At 28.3% G+C, this 24,220-nt stretch overlaps 1 protein-coding gene across 1 annotated transcript in view; it reads right to left on the bottom strand.

Annotated features, from left to right (window-relative positions):
• Positions 1-797: 797 nt before the first annotated feature.
• The window catches only part of LOC111642503 (dr1-associated corepressor-like), a 31,237-nt gene continuing 7,814 nt past the window's right edge, over positions 798-24,220 (bottom strand). Inside the window, exons 2-7 of the mRNA XM_023388856.1 lie at positions 18,375-18,447; positions 16,326-16,419; positions 13,507-13,653; positions 7,791-7,881; positions 3,900-4,009; positions 798-3,820 (exon numbers count right to left, since the gene is read on the bottom strand). Of these exons, the coding sequence (XP_023244624.1) occupies positions 3,730-3,820; positions 3,900-4,009; positions 7,791-7,881; positions 13,507-13,653; positions 16,326-16,419; positions 18,375-18,447 (606 nt within the window). The 3' untranslated portion in view covers positions 798-3,729. The remainder of the gene's footprint in view (positions 3,821-3,899; positions 4,010-7,790; positions 7,882-13,506; positions 13,654-16,325; positions 16,420-18,374; positions 18,448-24,220) is intronic.

Here is a 24,220-nt window from a genome sequence, read left to right on the forward strand (position 1 = left end):
ATTATCTGAATCAATTAGGGACTGGGGTTGTTCGGAAAATCGATTTTTCGAATAACCAATTACGGTTATCCGAAAAATCTACTAGATAAGTAGAAACTAGATATGGAAAGATTAGAGGCAGAAGGCCCCGATTAATTAACTATATACAAACTTCAGGTTTGAACCGGAAGTGATGCGTTTTCAATTCAAAAACTTTCTCCAGAACGGAGTTAATAGCCGGCATTGCTATATTGTTAACAGGAAAAGTAAAATGTATAAAGGCAAGACACCAAAACCCAAAACCACATGCAGCTGGGTCCTACCATATTCAAGTTTTTTAAAACTTTCTCTTAAATAATTTAAATAATTATTAAAAAGTCATTTCTTAAACGAAAAAAGTAAACATTTTTTGATCATTTGGTGATAAAAATGAGAATACAGAAATTTACAAAAATACTAAATGAAACTTTATTTTTTATACTACAATACTAAAGCTAAACCACATGCTTCATTATTTTGTACATTTTTTCTTAAATCATCTGATGAAACTCAAATCAAATTTTGTAATCTGTTCATATAAGCAATGGTATTTTAGTTATGTACAGAACTGTTCAATGACTACTTTAACACACAATATTACTGCTATATTTTTTTCTGATTTGAAAATTTGGCAGATGTTTTCTTATCATCTCTCTTCATTTGTAACAAGTACAAGTGCTGTTAGTGCAAAATATTATTATTATTATTATTATTAACATGTGAAATGATTGATAATTCAGATGATGATAATAATAATATTATTATTATTATTATTATTAACATGTGAAATGATTGATAATTCAGATGATGTACAGTATAATATATATAAATCTTTAATACAATGTATGTAAGATAAAAAGAACAACCTTTTAGTATAAAATATTAAATCTAACAGCCAATGCCACACAATAAATTTATGGGAAGAAAAATGAAAACTTGAAAAATTTTTTTATCAAATGCAAAATAAATTCCTTATTGCTGTTTAAAATTTATTACGAAGTGCATAGATCTTTCAAATTTTTATATTTTATGTTGGCGTAAAAAATTTCTTGTTAAATAACTTAAGTCTGAAAGTATTAGCACCGGCATTTACGAGATCAGATTGTGTGGCACAAACTGAGGAAAAAGTCATCTAAATTAAAAAATTAACATCTAATTTTAGACTTTGACACAGAAGAAAACCTACATTCTTTATCATTACTCTAAATAAAATGAGATCTAGAAATCAATTTTTAAAAAAATTTATAATTAAACATTCTACAATAATTTAAATTCCAACATCGGAGAAATAAATTTGAATTCTTTAAACTTTTTCTTTTGCTTCAACGAGACACGAGAATGGCATTCAGAATAAATTTACATCATGAATCCATGGTGTATGAACATATTGCTAAGCGGTTCTATATTAAAGCAGTCCAGTGATGAAATAATGAAGTAAAATTTATTAAATGACAAGCGATGTTCATTTTGTATATAGATGGTGCAATTATATTTGATGCTTAATATTGTGCCACATTAGAAATATAAATGGATATTCTGCTCTGAAAACTATTTTATTCTTGTTACAAAGTTATTTTAAAAAAATTATGCATATTAATCTACCATAAATTCTCATGTAAATGTTTCGCAGGTGTAAGAAACTTTCATTACTTTAGTAAAAGTTTTCGAAAGCAGCAGACTAGCTATATAAAAAACTTGATACCTTATGAATACTTTGAATGTCAAAACTAAATTAATTTTACTTGTAATTTCTAAGTATTACAGTATTTAAAATGAAATAGTTTGTTTGTCCTTAGTTTTGCTAATCAAAATTACTTAAGTAATTATATGAAAATATATATATGTATAACAAAAATAACAAATGAAAGAGTTTAAAGATAACTCCAGCAACTTTAAACTATTCAAAGTTGCTTGATGATTTCAGACAATGAAATTATTTTGGATGAAAAAAAAATCATTTTCTTCACTCTGTTTAAAAACAGTTTCAGTTTTTAACAAATCTATTTTATAGTCCTTTCAATAACAAAATATATAATAATGCATACATTTTTAAATGTATCTTATATTTTATACTGTCACTGAGACTGATTTTACTGTTGGAAAATAAATTGAAAATCTTGTGCGATTAGACAAAAATAAGGTCATAAACAATATTTAGATTTATGAAAACTAACAAGGATTTTTAAATAAGATTTTCATAAGTCACATCATTTTTGAACATATAGTAAATGATATACATTCTATCTAAAATTAAAACTACAGTGCTAGGTATATACAAAATACGACCTCAAAATATGCTGATTAAACCCTTATTTCACTTGTTATTGATTGTGTAAGGTTTGAATTAAGATCATTTACGGTATTGTACTTAGCTTTCAAAATATTAATTTGGGAATGAAATTGTGTTTATAAAATATTTTAAAAAACAGTAAACTTTTTTGGGTCAAAAAGAGTTTTTTTCTGTTGTGTGTTTAGTTTAAAACAGCAAAGAACTCAAAACAACTGCATTATGCATGTTTGGGAATGTGAAAATAATCATTAAACTCCATAGTCTCTTCTGAGCATTGATGAATAAAACATTTAGCAAAAAATAAAATTTATACAGAAGTAAATTTTTATGGAAATGAGAATCATTTCAAGATTCCTAAACTTGTTTTACATTAGGATTTTTGCATACTTCGTTGGTATTTTACAAATAAATGAATAACAAAAACCAAACTTTCTGATTAAAAAATCAGTTTAAATAATAAATACAAAACATTTATATTTACGTTTTCAGATTTAATCTTGTTTTCATACCGATTTTCTGAAAATGTTTCAGTTAAAATATGTTACGAATAATCTAATTCAAACCTCATATAATAAATAATAATTGAAATAAGACTTGTATCAGTCTTTTAAAGGATATTCTGCATATAAATTATTACTAAAGATAATAAATTATATTTAACAAATCAAAATACTTATATTTATATGTATTATTTGCTTTTTTTTAATATTTTAAAATAATTTTAATTTGATCAAAAATGATTTAAATTAAAATATACATTATATACATATATTTCAAATACACATATTGTATTTATCCATTACATATCCAACATGGCTGACAACCCAATGAGTAAAAAAGATCAATTGCAAGATCTATATACAAATGTTTGATGACGACTTATATAAAATTTTTTTTTCTCTACTTTTTTAACTCTGAAGTGTTTTCATAAAAATAAAACTACATTTTTCAGCATCAATTTAAATCCCTTTTCTAAACATACCAAATATGTTAAATTTTAAGCTTTCAATCTAATTAACAAATTAATTTTACTGAAGAGAGATCTTACAAGATTCTTTATTTTAGTTATAACTTTGTCTTTTGGGAAGAGATTTTAAAAAATATTTTGTAATTAAGAAATCCCTTTTTTTTTCTTTTGTAAATAATTCTCTATATTTCTTTCCTTAGAAAAATGTCATAAACTGCAAAAAGTTTGGTACCCAAAAGGTCAAATATTTCACGCTACTATGTTTTATCCCTGATATGAGTTAAACTATCGTAAAAATCCTTTTGAACAGTACAATGGTTATCTCAGTGCAGTTTATATATAATCAATTAAAAACAAGTTTTAAACACTAGTCTTTTTACATATTATACAACTTAAGTTTTGCTTCCTTAAATCTTGTTGAAGCTATTCTGTGCGGAAGCAGTGTGAGCATGTCTCAAGAATCGTAATCATCCTCGGCACTACTGACGGCCGTATTGCAGTTCTGAATGCCAGGAAATTGCATTCTCAAAGAATGAATATCTGGTCTGTTAAATAAATAATTACTATTAAATTTTGCATATTTAATAAACAGTTAACTTTTAAACACCTAATTCAGATACGTACGTTAAATTTGAAGAACTGTTGAAATTAGGACCTACTGAACTATGCTGGAATGTAGTTGATCCAGTTGGGACATAATCAGATGTATTTTCACTACTAGCTTCTTCTGAATCCTGGAGAAAGTATCAAAAATATTTTAAAAAGTCAATTTTAATTAAAAAGTATTAATCTATAGCTAGTTTTATTTTAAAATTTCTAGAGTTCCTTCCTAGTACTGCAATTTATTCCATGAATATTAACTAGACAAACTGTATTATGCAATTATTTTGTTTACAAAATACTCTTCCATAATTCATTTCTGATAATGTGGAGTCTTGATTAAATGGATTCTATTGTGTGCNGTATTAATCTATAGCTAGTTTTATTTTAAAATTTATATAATATAAAATATAAAAGGCAATTTAATTAGTGCTGTCAAAATAGTATGTTAACAATTCTATCATAGCATATATATATTGTAAAGGCTCAATTATATGAGGCACTGCGGTTTTGAATGTAAATTTTTGTTGGAAAAATTCATTTACACTAGGGGTCCCCAAACTTTTTATCCCGTTGACCCCTTTATGGAATATTTGCCTTCTTATCGACCCCCAGAATAAGTATTTAACAAAAACATTAAATCATTTTTGCATTTCTAATGTGATAAGGAGACCCGCATAACAACCCAACAAAAAATTTAAAATTCCCATATCTTATAAAATCCACCCAATAACATTAACAGAAAAAGGAGATATTTTCCACTGATTTATAATTTTAAAAAATAATAGCAAAATAGATAGATGGAAATTTGCCTATAGTTCTTAAACCGTACATGTCATAATACGTAAAATACACACTTATCTTTGAAAACATAACATTAGTTATATTGGATGAAAAAACCTCTATCATTTTACGACTACTACTGAATGCCTTAAAAATATGTTGAAATGTCTTTTTATTAAAATAGTTGATATTAGTGGGATGGATGTGTCTGAAGAGAAGCAGCAAGATTATTGATATACGATTGAAAATTGGTAAGTTTTAGTCGCAAATCATCACGGTTTTCCAAGTTCAATCTGTTCCTGTTTTGTCAAAATTGCGTTTGCGTGGATAAAACTAGCTTCAACCATGTATGAAGTTGGGAATGCAAGAAAGGTTCGGCTTCTGCTCTGAGCTTGGGATATTTAGGACAATGTTGTTATTGCTCCAAAATTCACTGAGGTTTTTATTTTTAAACAAAGCTTTAGCTTCGAAATCTACATATATTTCACTCAGTTCATCTTATAAGTCAGGTTGACTAACTTCATTATCTATTTTTACATCAAATGCATTAGCAAACCATTCGGGAACATGCATATTCTCAGAGTCTTCGAAACATGCTTTAAAGTCTTCTCTTAATTTATCACAATGTGTAATATATATCTCCAAATCCCGGTCGGAAATCTTTTCATTTTCTTTTAGTACTCGCAAGTTTGAAAAATATTTAAAATCAGATCGTGCCAGTGAAGATTTAAATAGCTCCATTTTTATTCGAAAGGCCATAATGATTGTTTGAGCTCGAATAATTCTAACATTTTTTCCTTGCAAACGCTTCTGTACTATATTAATGATTTTCGATATATTACGATATTTTCTATGTAAAGGACAAAATACTGTATCTACATTTAGATATAAAATACTTAGAATGACAACCCTACTAGAGTGTAACAGTATGTTTGTGTATAAAGAACTACCAGCGTTCATAACATGTTTGTAACACTAGTACAGTTGCCAGATGCGTGAAAACAGAGTAACACATGCTTAAAGCGGTGTAGGCTAAGACAAAACTCAACCTATAACTAGGGTAGTCAGTAATGTTGTTGATCATATCAGTATTTCGAATTTTTATTGGAATATTCTATTTTTTTCCTAGACAGTTTAATTGATCCTCTTTGGTATTAATCGACCCCCTTTCGACCCTCGTGTATTAATTGACCCCTGGAGAACTCTTATCGACCCCAAGGGGTCGATATCGACCACTTTGGGGACCCCTAATTTACACCATCCATGAACTATTATGTGGAAGTTTTGTCTATTTCAATCATGTCTGTTACAAAACAGCAAAACATACTTAATAACAGTAACTGTTTGATGCATAAATTTTATATGTGGAAGAGTCAAAAAGTAAGTTGCAATTAGTAAGAATTTTTTGTTGATAAATGATATTTAGATTAAATTTAGTGGCAAAACTTCTGGCTACAAGGTCTAGCATATTTGTTGATGTGGTTGCAGAGGTGAATCTGTTTTCAGTTGTGAAAGACGTTGCATCATTTGGATATAGTGTCCAAACTTGAAGTTCATGCAGAAAGTTGTTTCTTATGGGCAAAAAAGTGTAACCCCACTGAAATTCAATACCAGTTGAGGGAAGTGTATGGTGAGAAAGCTTTTGTATGAAAATGCCACACCTCATTCAGCAGGTATCACAAAGGCTCTACTGGAAAAATTCAAATGGATTGTATGGGAACATCCTCCATACAGTCCAGATCTTGCGCCTTATGATTTCTGTGAGTTCGGCCCCATGAAAAAGGACCTTTGGAACCACCAATGAAGACATCACAAACACAAGAATGGATTTATTGAATGTTGGATGGGAATACTTCCAAAAAGAAATAGAAAAATTTGTGCCACACTACGATAAAATGTTTAAATGAACTTGCTGATTATGTTGTAAAGTTGTGCTTAGATTGTACATTCAAACAAACAAAAAAATTTTGACTCATGTTTCAAACTTGTATTTTTGGTACAAGTACAACTTACTTTTTGACTCACCCTCATACATCTTAACAACAGAATTTTTGAAATGAAATTTTGTATTAAAAGTCATTTAATTTGTTTAATATTCAACTAGTAGTTACAAATTATTATATTCTGTTTCCAATGTTAATATTAAATTTATAGCTGTCTCTAAATATACTGTACAGTACATCACCATAACAGTTATTTATTTATTGCCATGCCGATCAGAAATGACAAAAATTTAATAATTATTATGTTGATCAGCAGTTGCTGATCAACATAATAATTATTAAATTTTTTGTTATGATATGTTTCTCAATCAGTTATTAAGTTTTGATGTCATCATTAAATTAGTGCTACGAAATTTAAATAAAAAGTCAATTTTGGAATAAAACCTTTTTTGAAGAAATTATGCCTTTTGAAATCACAAAGGAACTATGGATTTGAGACGTTTGAAATTTAAACATAGATTTGAGATTCCTAATAGAATCCATCTAATAGGAATTTAATTGTGCTATTTTTATCTTAAATTATATGTATTTGATGTTTTAAGTTTATCGAAATGGGTATTGTTCAGGATCTGGGAATGAATTAATTCATCTTTACATCATTTCTAATGAGAAAAATTGATTCAGACTTTGAATGATTCAGAGTTTGAACAACCTCCTGGATTGAATTAAATTTGATGTATGAGGCACAACTGTAATTCTGAAATATATATATTTTGTTGGTTTTAATTTTTAAAATAATTTTTTTTTCTTTCCTTCATCAGTTTATAAAGTTATTAATACTAAAATTAAATGCAAGTTTTACCTATATTTGAGTGTCATAATAAGTTATTTGTTCTACATTTATACTAAGTATGTTAAAAATAAAAATTGTTTTATGTAATTATATATATGATAATAGTTGTTATCCTTAAAACAAGAACATAATTTTATCCTTTATCAAAAAATGAATACATAAATGAATATTGTAAGTTCTTACACGCAACACAAATTCACTTATTTGAAGATAATATCTTCTAAATTACAATCGGTTGGTTCAATAATTTACTATTATTACTAATTTCACTAACCATCAAAAAATTAATCAACTCAAATATTTAATTAAAATTTCTTCATAATAAAATGAAAATACCTCATCTTCCTGACCACTTCCACTTTCTGACTCTTCAGCTGTTGATTGACTTGGTCCTGCATTTCCATCTACATTTTGATTCTTTCTACGTCTAAAAAAAATTTTAAGATAAATTAAATTATTTTTTATTTAAATAAATTATCATTAATTAAATTATAAATTTTCTATAATTATTTAAAATTATATGTTTATTTGTGTAAATTTATGCTATTTCACAAATCACAGATATTGATTACAGCAGATAATCATTCATTGAATAGGACCAAACATTCATATGTCAAATTATCAACAGTACAACCTTACTTTCACACTGTACGATATCATTGAAATAAGAAAAGCACACACATGCAAAAGATTTTTTAATAAATGCATCTTATTCTAATATCAAAAACTATGTTGATATTTTGAGAAAGGAGAAGAAAAATTAGGTTTAAAAAAGAAACAAAAAGTCAATTACAATATGCAAATTGTCAAAATTACTTCATGTATACTTGGTTATAATAATAAGTAATTAATTATGAATTAAAAGTATCCTAATACTCTTTTTTCAGTTAAAGTTATATAGTGAAGGCCTTTTCTCTACTAACACAATGCAATTAGTTTCACTTCCATTTTCTGCAAAGAATATCGGAATTTGCAATTTTTTACTCACACTATCAACAAGCACTAATATAACAGAATGTTCAGCACTGGTCAACATTTCAACAACATCAAATAACAATAAATGACTATTGCCAGTCATTGGAATAAGTGCAAAAGCTCTTTTGATATGACCAAAAAAAAAAAAAATGATTATTTGTTAATTATCACATCAAATTAATGACAATGTAATACTGGCATTAAATAATTCATCATAGAAATTTGGTACTTACACAATAGAGTAAGAGTAGTTTTTCATTAATTTACAAATAGAAAACAAAATTATTTAATATTAAAACAAAATTTATTATAAAATACCATTCTTGAAATAAAGAATGTGTTTCTTATTAAAGTAGCTGTTCATATTCTAACACATTTTCTAGATTACATTTTTATTAAAAAGGTTAAATAGTGATTTCAATAATAAGGATTAATAAATATCCTTGATCCAGTTATGCCAAAGTAATAATAGTTTTCTAAGAACTAATTTAATTACAATGTAATGTTAAAATATTTATCTGTATAAAGCTGTGAATTAAACTGAAGAACTCTATTAATATTTGAATTATGTAAGATTTTATGAGTACCCATAACATCTACATCTATACATAGGATTTTTGTATCCTCTTCTATTATTTAAACATACATTGAAGAATTCAAAATTATATCAACTTTACAAAAGTTTAGAACTTAAAACTATTAATGCTAGCATTTCATTTTGTAACTTTTAATTTAATTATAACATCAAATTTTTATGTTTATAATATATGTATGATATATATAAAAATATACATAAATTACAAAAGATTTGTGGCTCATTTACTATCACCTATTTCTATCACTTACAAGTGATGTTTGTAGGCCAAATTAACATAAGCTGCCTGCACAGGTTTGGTCTGAAGGCCATAGTTTGAGTACTGAGCTAACTAATCAAAAACAGCATTGAAATTTATTTCAGAAACTAAATTATAAATAATTACAATTATATATAACTAGAAACGACTCCATCAAGCATGATGAATACTTATTATGAGAAAATAGAGATTAAAGGATTGAGAAGAGTAGAGATTAAGAAATTCAAGATCTTTTAGATCTAAAATTTACTTGACCAATTTTATTCTTATGCTTTCTCCTGGCTTTTTTTTTCTGTTTGTTGTTGACAAAATAGTGTGTCTTTTTAATTCTACTTTGATAAAACAAAGATGAATCATATGTATGTCAGTTAAATGAGCAATGACATTTTCTAAATAACAGGCTTGTTAGATCATTACTTCTGATGGATAATAGAATATCACATGGTTACTATAAAAAAATTAAAAAAAAAATATTTGTTATAAAGTGACACAATGGAGTTATCTCTTTTTATAGTTTAAATTTTAGATTTAATGAAGTAAGTTTAAAATATGCCATTTGCCAAAATATTTAAAAATGCAACTTAAAGGAAATTCAATTATCATGCATGAACTAAATGAAGTCACCAATGTCACTGCAATGTAAGTGCAATCACTGATCCAAAATCTATAAAACGTTTATTCTATAACTAATATTTCTGCAAAATAAGTAGCCTATACTTTCAGTCAGAGCATAAAATGAATAAAACCAAAATTTCATCTCAACTGGACAAAAATTGCAGGAGTTATAAGAAATTCACAAACACACAGAACTGCTTTATATTATTAATATCTTAAGTGTTTTATACACAAAAGGAAATTAAATATATAATTAAAACAATATAGAAGAGTTAACATAAAGAAAGCAGATTATAAAAACCAATTTATAAATTTGATAAAATTTTCCAAATAAATGTACAGTAATACCCTAAACTTACGCGATAGGTGTGACCAAGCGATAATTGCATAAGTTGAATTTACGTAAGTTGGGGTATAATTTCGCAATTTGTGTAAAATCCAAGTCGGATGTATGTAAGCTAATAAATGTTCTCATTAATCTTATCTTGTCTTTTGATTCGTTCATGGTTACAAGAAATCACCACATAGAGTCTCTCAAGTCTCCGTAGATATAAGAAACACAGAAATAAACAACACAAAATAAATTATAGCCATGTGTCGATTCCGTGTGACACGTCTGAATATGTAAGCTGAACAATAGTGTTGGGGGAGTGAGTAATCAAGAGTTGTGTGGCGCTCAAACAAAAGATGAATCGACAAGATTTGAAAATCATGTAACTCCGAGTTCGCGTAAGTCGAGGTAGCGTAAGCCAAGGTATTACTATATTATAAAAATTTTAAGTTCTAAAGTGTAAATCAGTAAGAGTTCTAAGAGTGTCTGTAAAATATATTTAAAACTTTTTATGATATATAACTTGTTTCATTAAAATTACAACACATTTTCTTCACTTTTGATTACAGTCATAAATCAAAATTATCTTGTTTTTGAACTAATTTTAACTTAAAATTAATTAAAATTTTTATTTAGTTAATTCATTGCAAATTTTTGATTTGATTTCATATGAAACTGACCTTTCTTTATTATGTAACACATGTACACGTGCATGGAATTTTTGGTAAGTTATTAAATAAACTTGGATTTGGATGCATTAACATGGATGATATACTCTATTTTTAGATCAGACTTATTTATTGAACATTTTTTTAAAAATTATACAATAAAACAATCACTTAAAAAATTTTATTTACAACTGTACTAAAACAAATATAAACCTAAGACTGTGATTAAAATTTATTTAATCTTTTTGAAATTTACATTGCCATGAAAAATAACCAGAATAAATTTATTTTAAAATTTCTAGAGTTCCTTCCTAGTACTGCAATTTATTCCATGAATATTAACTAGACAAACTGTATTATGCAATTATTTTGTTTACAAAATACTCTTCCATAATTCATTTCTGATAATGTGGAGTCTTGATTAAATGGATTCTATTGTGTGCATGAACACATATACTCAATATTTTTTAAGTTTATATCATAATATTAGGAAAGCTTTCAAATTACTGAAAATAACAGAACTACATTTGCATCAGTTATCTAGAAATTTATCATCACAATATTTACATTTCAAACTGAATAATTATCTACTTCCTTATATTCAATAGTTGGAAATTTGATATATATTTGCATAACATATAATTGATTCTATGTAATTATCATTCATGCTATGTTGAAATTGATGTATGTTTACAATATCAATATTTTAAGATCTAGAATATTGATATCAAAATTTTGGTTTAGCACAGCCCTAATTATCATATTACAATTGCACAGTTATATATAATTTCTAATCACCTGAATAATAAACAGCTAAAAATTATCGGGGGGAAACTGAATATTAATCAAGACAAATTATTGATTACAACTAACAAAAAGAAAATAAATATTACTATATTGCAGCAAAAATAAATTTTATAGCAATTGTGAAAAACAAAAAAGAAACAAATTGAAAAGAAAATACTTTTAAAATTATTTAGTGATATGGTAAAGGCAGTATTTAAGAATAATAAAAATTTCTCTGATAAATCTTTAAGAAATAAATAATACAAAAGAACACACACAAATGTCAAAATAAAAAATTTATGAGAATTTGAAAGTAAACTGCAATATCTATCAATGAATGCTACTGTATATCTATAAAAAGCTTATAAGTTACTAGAGACACTGCCATTTTGTCATATCATGACAGAATTGAGACAGAGCATTGCATTTTTGTAATTAAAAATTTTGTAATTAGTACATATAAATTATATTTTACTCCTTCTAATCAAGCACTGACACATGTTTAAATATGGGTGCATGGGCATGCATGCAATCAGAAGTCATGGATCCCCATTTTTTATTACACTTTTGGATTCCTCATTGCAATTTGAGAATGAATACAATTCTGTAAGCCACATAGAATTTGCTAATGCTCGCCTCAAAAACTTTTATAAATAATTATTTCTTATATTTATCAACCATATTTCATATTTTAATACCTCACAAGCATACATAAATATGATGCTTTTAACATTAACAAATAAATAACATTAATAAAGTAACTTGTGAAATGTTCTTGGAAATGTTGATTTTCAAATAAGTATATATATTTTTGATTTGCTAATTTTTTTTAATATTTCAAAAATTTTAACCTAACTCAAATGTAAAAGAATACTTCAATAATATTAAAAATTCATAATATTATTGAATATTTTTATTTAAATTACAATTGGCATTTGACTTTTAGATATTTAACTTTCAGATAATTTCTCTTTCAGGCATAATACAAACTTCTGAATCATTTTTTTTGTACACCTAATTCAGACTTTTTGTATATTTCATTGTACAAAACAAAAATATTGAGCTATTGTAGAGTGATTTCTGCCAGTTATAGTTTTGATTACATCAAAAACTCTTTAAAAATTAATTTTTATCCTCTAACACAAGACGACTTCCAACAACTTAACACTTCGTTGAGTAATAATAATCCATGAAAACCTTTCTGTACAAGTGTTATGTTATGTTCTTATGTTCAGTCACCATCCGAAGCAGACCTCAGTGGAGGTCAAAAGCGTTTGTGGAGTAGTTAAGATCATAACACTTGTACAGAAAGGTTTCGTAAATTATTATTTTTATCCTCTTTTTAATCTGCAGTTTTAACATTTCATGCATTGTAACGTGCTCCTTGTAAAAAAGTTAAACTTTTTTTCTTTTAATAAGAGATTTTATAATTTTTCTTTCAGTCCTCTAGAACTGATGAAATAAGACAATGCAACACTTGGGAAATCTGCTAAAGGGAATGCCTCGAGAGAACTTTCTATAGAAAACCAGCTTTTGCTTTAGGTTTTCTATAGAATTCAGTGGCTCAATCTATTTTGTCATCAAACACTGATAATTAATACTGAGCCACTCTCTGGATCAGTATTAATTATCTTTAACTAATATGCAAAAATGTGTTGCTTGACTTTTGAACATTCAACTTTTATAGAAATTTTTTGAAAATGCAAGGTCTAAAAGTCAAGGACTGACTGTAATACAAAGTTTAAATTTTAATAGACTACTATATCAAGTATCAAGTTCAACTTTTTATGCAAGGATATCCAAAAATGTAAAAATATAATTACTTTGGTTGACGTGGAGGCAACTGTGTCAAACCAGGCTGTGGTATTATTGAAGGATTAGATGAATCGTCTTCACCTTGAACATCCGGAATACAGGACACGAGATCTTTCAGAAAATGAAACTGGTTGTCTGCAAGAATGCAAGCTTTCCTAATTGAAGTAATAAAATAAATTTTAAAATACTATTAGAAGTGGATATAACTTAAAAAACTATATATTTTTTAAATTTTACATAAAGTCTTTCTTTCATATAAGAAAGACAAAGAAAAAAATTTACTGAAAGAATCTTCAGTCATTATATGCATGTATATGTTACTGTGAAAGACCAAAATTAGAGAATGTCGATATTCTCTGGTGAATGTCGACACATACAAAATACGTCGGTGAAAGACCAAATATTTGGTTATATTATTATACATTCGAACAATTGCTGGTGTATGTCGACAAGCACAGATAAGCTTTGGTGAAGGTCGAAACGACACTCGAGAAACCAATGTCAACAGAGAGGCAATAGTCTGTCACCAAATCCTTTGTGGGTAGCTGGAGGTAGGACAAGGTCGTACCTCTTTTCCCAGCAACGGTTTGGTAGAAACTGCCCACTTTGTCACTGGATAGTGTTTTTGTTCTTTTGATCCCGTGAGATGGGGATTGGTTTGTCAGGTCGAGTAGCAGAGGATGAGAGGGGTCGTCGGTAAGGCATTGGCGATATCTGAATAAAAGATACCATTAACAGATCAGTTTGTAATCACGTAATAACATAATCAGTTCGTAATTTGTAAAGAAAAGTTACTTTCCATAGATGAGATTTCTTCTCAAGAAATATCACTGAGAGAAGCAGCTGCAGCTAATTCGAAAAGTGGAGGGCAAGGCTATACACACTATCATTGCAAAAAAAAGTGTTCCACGAATAAATGCAGTTGTAAAAGCAAGGGACTCTTGTGCAATTCAAAGTGCCATAACAATTTAAGTTGTTGCAATAAATAAGATTGTATAACGTTAATCACATAATTTATGTGTAAGTTTATTATTGAATTAATTTCTTTTCTGATTAAGAATGTACTGTACTGTTCGTTTTAGGTTCAACAGTTTATTTACTTGTGCTATTACTTAAGCTTTCTCCTATTTTGACATACTAAAATGTTGAATTTTTGACTTAACGTAATAAAAATATTTTTATTCAACATTCACCATCAGTGCATGCTGAATGTCGACATTTGCCGGTTTAAGTGAGAAATAATGATATTTAGCAAATATTTCGTACATACACAAAACGACTGTGTAAATGCTGACATTCACCAGATATCGGTCATTCACAGTAACATATACACAAAAGAATAAAAACACATTAATTATTGTGCAGCACCAATTGGTACATTTCATGGCACTTAATGACTGTCAAATAATAATCATTTAATAATTCAATGATTTCTACATTTTATTTGGAGTTAGTTTCCTTAAGATATTAAAATAAGCTTGGGATCCAGTGCAATTGATTTGAATAGTGACTTAACAATTTCATTGGTTCAATAATCTGTTTAACAGAACTGTTGTTACACATATATAAATAATACTAGACAAAAATAGACATTTTTTCTGAATTTTCTAATGGTAGCTGTTTTATCTGTTGATTAAGTAAGGCTGTGAGGTAGTCTTCTGAAGAATTTTTTTGGATTGAAGAGATGTTTACTTAATCAAAAAAATAGACATCTCATATAGGAAATCATGTGATAAAAGAGTTAAATATAAAAAATACAGAGAAAACTTTTTGCTAGCTAGTTTCTAACTGTAAAAATGATCAAAAAACTTTGTTTTAGGACATATGTTTATTTCAACAAGTTGATTTTGAATGATATATAAACTCAGAAAATTTTCCATTAGATAATTTGTTTTGAAAATATTGTTGGGAAGAAAACTAATCAGGACCAGAGAGGCCATACCTGACTGACAGCAGTCCTTTAAAATGTGTGTGTTGCTATCAGGTTAGTTGATCATTTGCATTGCAGAATAATGACATTTCAATGCAACATTAATTAAAATTTTTAAATTCATAATAAACTTACTTTCTACTTAAAAAAAAAAGTTATTTCTGTAATAGTTTAAGAGAAATGAAAAATTCTGAAAAAAAATGAATATAAAAATCTAAAACATTGGAAGATAGATTTCTACTTCAGGAATAAGAGTGATGAAAAGATGCAGCAACAATAAAGACAAAACAAAATTAAAAATGAATTTAACATGGCCAATGGTAATTTGTGTTCAATAATAATATAATAAATATAATTACAACTTTTAACAAGTTTTATTTTTGTTAAAAGTTGTAATTATATTTATTATATTATTATTGAACACAAATTACCATTGGCCATGTTAAATTCATTTTTAATTTTGTTTTGTCTTTATTGTTGCTGCATCTTTTCATCACTCTTATTCCTGAAGTAGAAATCTATCTTCCAATGTTTTAGATTTTTATATTCATTTTTTTTCAGAATTTTTCATTTCTCTTAAACTATTACAGAAATAACTTTTTTTTTTAAGTAGAAAGTAAGTTTATTATGAATTTAAAAATTTTAATTAATGTTGCATTGAAATGTCATTATTCTGCAATGCAAATGNGCCACATCACTAGCGGACATTTGAAATTTGCCGACTAGGACGGTCGGTTAACCGAGGTGTCGGTTAATCGGGGTTCGGATAATTGAGGCTCTACTGTGAATATAATTTGTTTTAAAAATGTATATAAAAGCATTTCTTAAATAATAAGTAGAAACATTCTAATTTCATTAATTTATGTTTTAGACTTTTAAAATCAGATCTTTACTTACAAATGAGAAGTTGTAAGAGTTTTAGCATTTCTTGTCTGCGTTATTTCACTAGCTTTTTTTACTAAAGACTCTACAAAAAGCTCTAAGGCTCGAGCTAGAAAATAAATGTTAAGTACAAATTTATATAATAAAATAAATAGATAAATTTAAACATTTGAATTTCTATGATAAATCTGCTACTCAAATAGCATAATTTGAGTAGCAGATTTATCATAGAAAATGCCACTAATGAAAGTAATAAAATTTCTACAGAGCAGTCCAAATGGCAGAATCATTCTGACAATGTTCATACTTCAAGAAATACCAATGGTAAGCTATCGTGCTACTACCAACCTGCTATAGTTGTGCCAATGGTAAATAATCAAGCCACTGTCAGATTTAAGATGATCAGATATCAGTCACTATTCAGAGTGCTGTCAATAAATATGGAACAAAGAAAGTATTCAACCCAAATTCCACTTCAATGTTTAGAGTAAAATGTATTTGATGTCAAGTATGTTGCATGCATTATGAAGCATGCTCTGCCCAATAGTATTCATTGTGACAGTTACTGTTTTTCCAGAATGGAGTGCATGTTGTCAGTCCATAAAATGCACTGAATTAATTGTAGTTCATCATTCTGTAAATTTATCATAATATTGTACCCCTCAAATCACCATATAGTATCTCTGCATGTTGTGCTTATTGCAGATATCAGTAAAGTAGATGCATAGCATGTTAACTTAACATCTGGTATATTTGTGTCTGCTTCAATCTACAACCCACCTAACCAAAGCTGGAAAAATCTCTCTTGTCCCTGGATAGATGTTCAAGTGGAACCCTGTAAATCAAAGTTATATCACCTGTCTCTATGTTTTACATTGAATTTAGAGTTCCTTCTGTTTATCTATCAAAAAATGCAGCACTCATCTGGCAACACTCTTCCTGTAGCCAAGATGGTCATGGATGATTGTATTGATCATTCCAAAGAAATATTCAAATGTTTCCTCTATCTGTTCATATGTTATTTGATGGTCTTCTCTAATAGTCTCACCTCTTTGACTTTCTCGTCAGTAATTAATGTCAACAGATGACAGGTATTATCCCCTCTTAAATTTATTAAACCATTTATAAACTATTTTGTATAAAAGGTGTCACATTCCCAAAAGCTCATTTCAGTATTAAATTGATTCTTGAAGGATTACTTTGACATCAAGGATTATAGCAAGAAAATGTTTATATGTAAACTCCATGAAGGCTACTTTAAAAATGGCAAGAAATATCATTCACACAAGAGCCATGTAATGGTCAAAATAATCCTAGCTGTAAAATACTTTTTTTAGATAGTGGTAAAATATTTCAGTGGTATCATTAACTTTCAGCAATCTTATTTAGAAATATCCAATTATAAAAATTTATTAAGTGTCTCTTGTATAAACTAAATAAACTGTTTAGATACAAATTTATTAGAAAATTTTGAATTAAGTTACTTTAATAATCAAAATAAATAATTAAGTAAAAAGTTTCACTTTCTTTTTGTAAAGATTCTACACTCAAAACTAATTCAGTAATTAACTATGCATTGTGTTGCTGTTTTTGGCATAGCACGCTTATTCAAAAAAGGTATATAAGATTGTTTCATAGTTTTTAGTATCCATAAATCTGTAACTAACATATGATGTCTATAAAAAGCACAAAAAAGCAATAGTAGTTGGCATCTATTATTGGTTTGTTATAATTAATTCTCAAATTATAGAGACAACACCCAGAAAAAAATAAATGTAATATTGCAGTAAACAGAAGTTATAATTGATCATTTTAACTTGTCAACTGTAATTTCAATAAAATCCGGAAAATAAAATTGTGTGGATAACATTAAAATGATAATCTGTTCAGAGTTTAATCCTAACTTTTTTTTCATTTTAAAAAATTATTCAATAAAATCATTCATATGAAACATCAAATTTACATTAAACCAAATAAACTATATACAGTCTTTAGTTAAGAAAAAATATTTAAATTCTAAAAAATCATAAAAAGCAAATATTTAAAAAATTGTTAAAAGGATACAAATTATAACAGGAACAGCAGCTGCAACTTTTCCAACTTCTTCATCTGTTTGCATTATTTTTTTAATTCTTGCCTATAAAAAATAATAAATTATTAATAAATAAATGTATCTATTCAGAATTTAAATAATTACATGTAAATTATGAAGTATATAAGATTTAATAAATAAATAACTAAAATGTTGGCAAAGGTTCTTGTTCAACTTTCCTGGCACTTGAAATACGAGGTCAAGGATACCAGTAAACAAGTCCAATAATTTTCAGTTATCTATGAAATACAATTTAAATAACAAGAAAAACTTAAGAGTAATTCTCTTGAATTATGAGAAATTTCTCTAATTAAAAAAAATATTTGTTTAAAAAACACTAAGACAGATAAGCACAAAGTTAAAATTTTATGTGGTGCCATATGTTATAAAAGTTATTTTTTAATAAAATCTCATTAATGATTATATATCAATAAAATAGCAAAAGGCTTAATTTTGAGAAATAAGATTAGTTTAAGGAAATGTTTTTTATTGTCAATAATGAGTGTAATTTTCATTAAGTCTAATACCATTTATGATGTGATACACATGATCCCCATGACCTTCGATCCTTAAGCTCCAAAATGTAACAACATTAACACTCCATTTATAGTAATAACCCTGTCAGGTTTTAAAATTTTTGATTCATTCAGTCCTGATATATAACGCAAACAAACCCTTACAAAATGTGTGTGTGTGTGTGTGTGTGTGTGTGTGTGTGTGTGTGTGTGTGTGTGTGTGTGTGTGTGTGTGTGTGTGTGTGTGTGTGTGTGTGTGTGTGTGTGTGTGTGTGTGTGTGTGTGTGTGTGTGTGTGTGTGTGTGTGTGTGTGTGTGTGTGTGTGTGTGTGTGTGTGTGTGTGTGTGTGTGTGTGTGTGTGTGTGTGTGTGTGTGTGTGTGTGTGTGTGTGTGTGTGTGTGTGTGTGTGTGTGTGTGTGTGTGTGTGTGTGTGTGTGTGTGTGTGTGTGTGTGTGTGTGTGTGTGTGTGTGTGTGTGTGTGTGTGTGTGTGTGTGTGTGTGTGTGTGTGTGTGTGTGTGTGTGTGTGTGTGTGTGTGTGTGTGTGTGTGTGTGTGTGTGTGTGTGTGTGTGTGTGTGTGTGTGTGTGTGTGTGTGTGTGTGTGTGTGTGTGTGTGTGTGTGTGTGTGTGTGTGTGTGTGTGTGTGTGTGTGTGTGTGTGTGTGTGTGTGTGTGTGTGTGTGTGTGTTTGTTTTATATTTTTAGCATCCTTTAAGCATCAATATGAAAAATAGCAGAAAGATTAAAACTTGATCAATCACCATTCTTTCCCTATTTTATATTTATAACAGCCAGGAATATAAAATATTAAAAAAATTAAAGTAATTTAAACTTTAATATCTTCTATATTTGCTCTATAAAAAGGTATGTAAAAATATTATTATTCAATTTAAATATAAAATTTAAAAAAAGTTACATTAATTGCAATTGAAAAAAAAAAGTATCTTAAGAAAATTTTTAATAAAATCAACAATTTACAGTGCCATCCCTGTAAAGCACAAATAAATACTTTTGAACAAATCTTTCCATAAATATTAATCAATAATCCTTAAGTATCTGAATTATTAAATATATAATTTTGTATTGCAAATGATATTATTACTACTAATCTTTGGTCTTTAGATGTAATTACTTTTTCATTTTAAAGTGATGTATGCATGTATGTATGTAAACTAATTAAAAATAAACCAGCAATGAGTTGCTCAACTTTCCCGCCAAAATTTTAAATTTTGGTGGCAAAATATAATAATAGATAGCATTTTTAAAAAACTTTTATATTTTTAACTATTATAAAATGGCAAAAATCTAAATTTTGAGGGTAGGGATGAGTTTTATAAAAAACTAGCTTACCCGTCGTGCATTGCTGCGATCTCAGAAGAAACAAAATTCAAGCAAACTCGTTATGATAAAATTCAATTTACATTTTATCATTTTTATTGAAACTTATTATTATTCATTTTCATCAGGAAAAATTTCAATTCTATTTATTTATTGGAGTGTTTGTGGATACACGATATTTTTTGTTTTTCTGTCTGGTGCATACGCGAATAAATCAGAAGGTTTTCTGACACGTGAGCCAGCCACATACAGTTGTTCATGCGAGAAGCGCGGTTTCTCCAAATTTAGCCCACATACTTGCAGCGATTGTCAGAAGTGCGATATTCCCCATTCTTATATATATATATTTTAATCCTTTATAATTTTAATTATTTAATTGCTCCTTCCTCTCTTCCTTGGCATGTTGTGAAATTTCTGATAGTTGGATAATAAACTGTTTTATTGTAATTTGTCTTTTTAAATTATTTTGAGTCTATATTAAAATTTGGAAAAGGGGGATACCTAGATCGGTAAAATACGCGAATTTCTTCCTACAACTTCGGTTGTTGTTCGGGGTACAGTTAAGGTTTTAACAAAGTTCAAACGAATACATAATTAGCAAAAAAAAGTTGAAATAAAGTGATTAAACAAAAATTATTACAAATATTGTAAATAACAGTTCACAAATGCATATATAGAGCTATTTTTTAAAGGGGGGAAATGGTCTTCACAATTTGAAATCGATTGAACACACAGTGTTCGAATGCTCGTGTAAATGCGTGCCATCTATCATAGGATAAATGCCAGAAACCTTCACGGGAGTGTATTAAAAAACTTCCCAAAGTTTCACAGCAATCGGATAAACGGTGTGGTAATGCATGAAGGACACACACACACACACATTCATTTTTATATATATAGATTATAAAATGCTAATAATGAGTAAAATCATCATTAAGTCGAATCCCACTGGAGATACACATGACCCCAGTTATTTTCCCATCTTCTTGACTTTTAACCACCAAAATTTAGTAATAGCATTAATTCCCCCTAATAAACAAACCTCCCTGCAAAATTTCAGAAATTTTTCACTAAAAGCACAGGCATTATTAAAGTTCAAACAGGGTGAACAAAATCATGCCCCAAACACACACACTAACATCCATACATAGAGAAATTACCCCAAAACGTTTTTTGCATTTCTTGACATTTCAAGGTGTCCTAAATCCAAAAATTTTTAAATCTGGAGGGGTCATTTTTTTGCCAGATTGTCATACTTTCCCTCAGTTATAACAGCCAGAAAAGTAATAGCATTTCAATACAATATATTTTAACAAAAATGTATCATAAACCCTGTCTTTAAGACATTATAGTCTTGAAAATAGTCTTTCTGCAGATACAGAGGATCACATTTGACTAAATATTTTTTACTTCCTTGTACTATTCAAGGAAGACTTATCATCACAAACCAGAGTTCCAGTGAATTTGAGACAACTCTGCCATTGGACTGACCAAGCACAGAGTCAATTCATTGCCAGTTGCATTTTCTTTTCTACCATGAGCTAGTTCCTTATGATACCATAGCAGCAAAAATTGAAAGAGCTATCTCCTTTCAAGTCTACAGCCTCATATCATTTACTGAATGAAGTGTAAGTCAACTTTTTTGAAAAGCAAACTTTACCTATAAAACTCTTTACAAAAATAATGTTTATTAATAAATTAAACTTTGATAAACTTGCTATTATACCTAATTATTATTCTCATTGTTTGAAGCACTTCAGTTTAGCACCATACTCAGTACAATGCCAATTTCAGAGATGGCCAAATTGGAACACTAAATTGAGGTTTGACTGACTAGTATTCTAACACTAGTATATAACATGTATTCAATATGCTTCATATTGCAGATATTTATTTAAGGTTAATAATATTTCAGAAAAATTATTAATATAATTTATAATATTAAGCCAATACAAATTTTACTTTTCTGAGGAGAGGTAAAACATTAAATTTATTGATAATATGTATAATTAAAATTATTATAAACCTAATTAAGCAATTAAGTGGTAATTTTATTTTAAGTGGTAAAATATAGGATTGATCAAAAAGTTTATTTTTCTGTAAAAAGGAAATGAACCCAGCGAAACCTCAGATTTCAAACTTAATCCATTCCTAAAAGTTGTTCTCAAATTGAAACAAATTTTCCCATGAGAAACAATGTAAAACGTATTAATCTGTTCCAAACCTCCAAAACAAAGCCTTTTTTTTTATCTTTTTAGCTGTATTTCAGGATAAAAATGCCTACAAATGAAATATAACATTATCTATATCCATTTTATATATGTATATTAAAAGCCACCAATATATATATATGTTCCATTACCACCAACCAGAACAGAAACCATCACTTTTTTGTAAAGTGCTATAAATAGAGACTTGATTCTGCATGGATGAAATATAACCAAATCAATCAAGACGAACAATATTTCAGAAAATGTGGATAAAGTTCTTATGTTTCAATTGCTTTGATTTAAGTTTTGATTAATTAATTAAAATTAAGATTTCATTTTTAATTTCAGTTTTGGTGTAAACCAGAGTTTTAATTATTAATTATTTTATTATTTTTAGTTTTAATTAACTAGCTACCTAGTATTAATATTATTACTATAATACATAAATAACAAAAATTTATTAATATTATTATAATTTATGTTAAGCACACCTTTAAACACCGATTTGTGGATGTCATTTATATTACATGAATGTCAATTAAAGCAATTTTTATTAATTTATTTGATTTAAATTCAATTGTGACTTGTACTGAAAAACAATAGTAGTATCTTACCCGCATGCACATTAATTACATTGTTATTCAGATTAGATTTCAATGATTCATGTTGTGACCTCTAATGACACGAGGCAATCTCAGTGCCACAAACTTCTGAATCGATAGTCCCATCAGTGATTGGTCTGGGCCATCAACTTTCTTTAACACAGAAAGTATAGGGAATTGACCTGTCTGCATCTCTCTAATCGATGGTCAGCTCTGCCGAATAGCTTGTTTGGCAACCAAGTTATCATATAGCAATCAGGACAAATATGATATTCAAAATTTTGTTCGTAAACCAAATTGTTCAAAAAGTGAGATGTACGAAACTCAAGGTTTGACCGTACTAAATTTTAAAAATTAAAAAATATCTTTATTGAATTTTATATGCACCTTTATTTTCTATTACTTTAGCCCATCTGTTGGATAGATCCACTATCCTATGTGCATAAAATTCTGGGAATTTTTCATCAAAAAAACATCTAGGTGGTTTTTCATATCATATAAGTTACTGAACTTCTGTGAAAGCTGTTCTGGAGAGATTAAAGTAAGTGATAATCAGAAGGTGCAACATCAGGAGAATACTGAAGTGGCATAACATATCCCATCAAAATTCCAATAATTTTTCCTGAGTGGTCAAAGATGCGTGCAGCCTAGAATTGTCATGCTGGAAAGCCATACCTTTTCTTCTTGCTAATGTGAGGACCCGAACAGGGGTCAACTGAGAGGTCCGAATTATGGGTGTCGATTTAAAATAAAAAGCTCCTTTTCAGACGCTAAGGAAACGGATTAGGTGTCTCGAATGAACAATGCAATTGTTTTTTTTTTGTAAATTTGTTAAACAATGGAAACGGATAAATTCGAGGAAAACGCGACGAGAGAGAGGAATCATATTCAGTCGCAACGTTGACCTCTCCCACGCCCTTCATTAGGTTTTGAATTGTCACCAGGTGACTATGAGAGACCAATGGAGAGGCGACGACGGTTAAGAAATCTATAAAACCGTGCGACTCAAGGGACAAAGGTTTTTGGTTCATAATTCTTGATTCTTGGTGCTCCTCTCCAGGATTTTTGTGATCCTACTTATCAACAGCGACCGATTCGTCAACTCCTGTGACTTACTGTCGCTCTCCCGTGACGTCGTGATTTGCACGAAAGAGC

Source organism: Centruroides sculpturatus, unplaced genomic scaffold, assembly GCF_000671375.1.
Source record: "Centruroides sculpturatus isolate CEXI.00-Female unplaced genomic scaffold, Cexi_2.0 scaffold1650, whole genome shotgun sequence".
Taxonomy (NCBI): Eukaryota; Metazoa; Arthropoda; class Arachnida; order Scorpiones; family Buthidae; genus Centruroides; species Centruroides sculpturatus.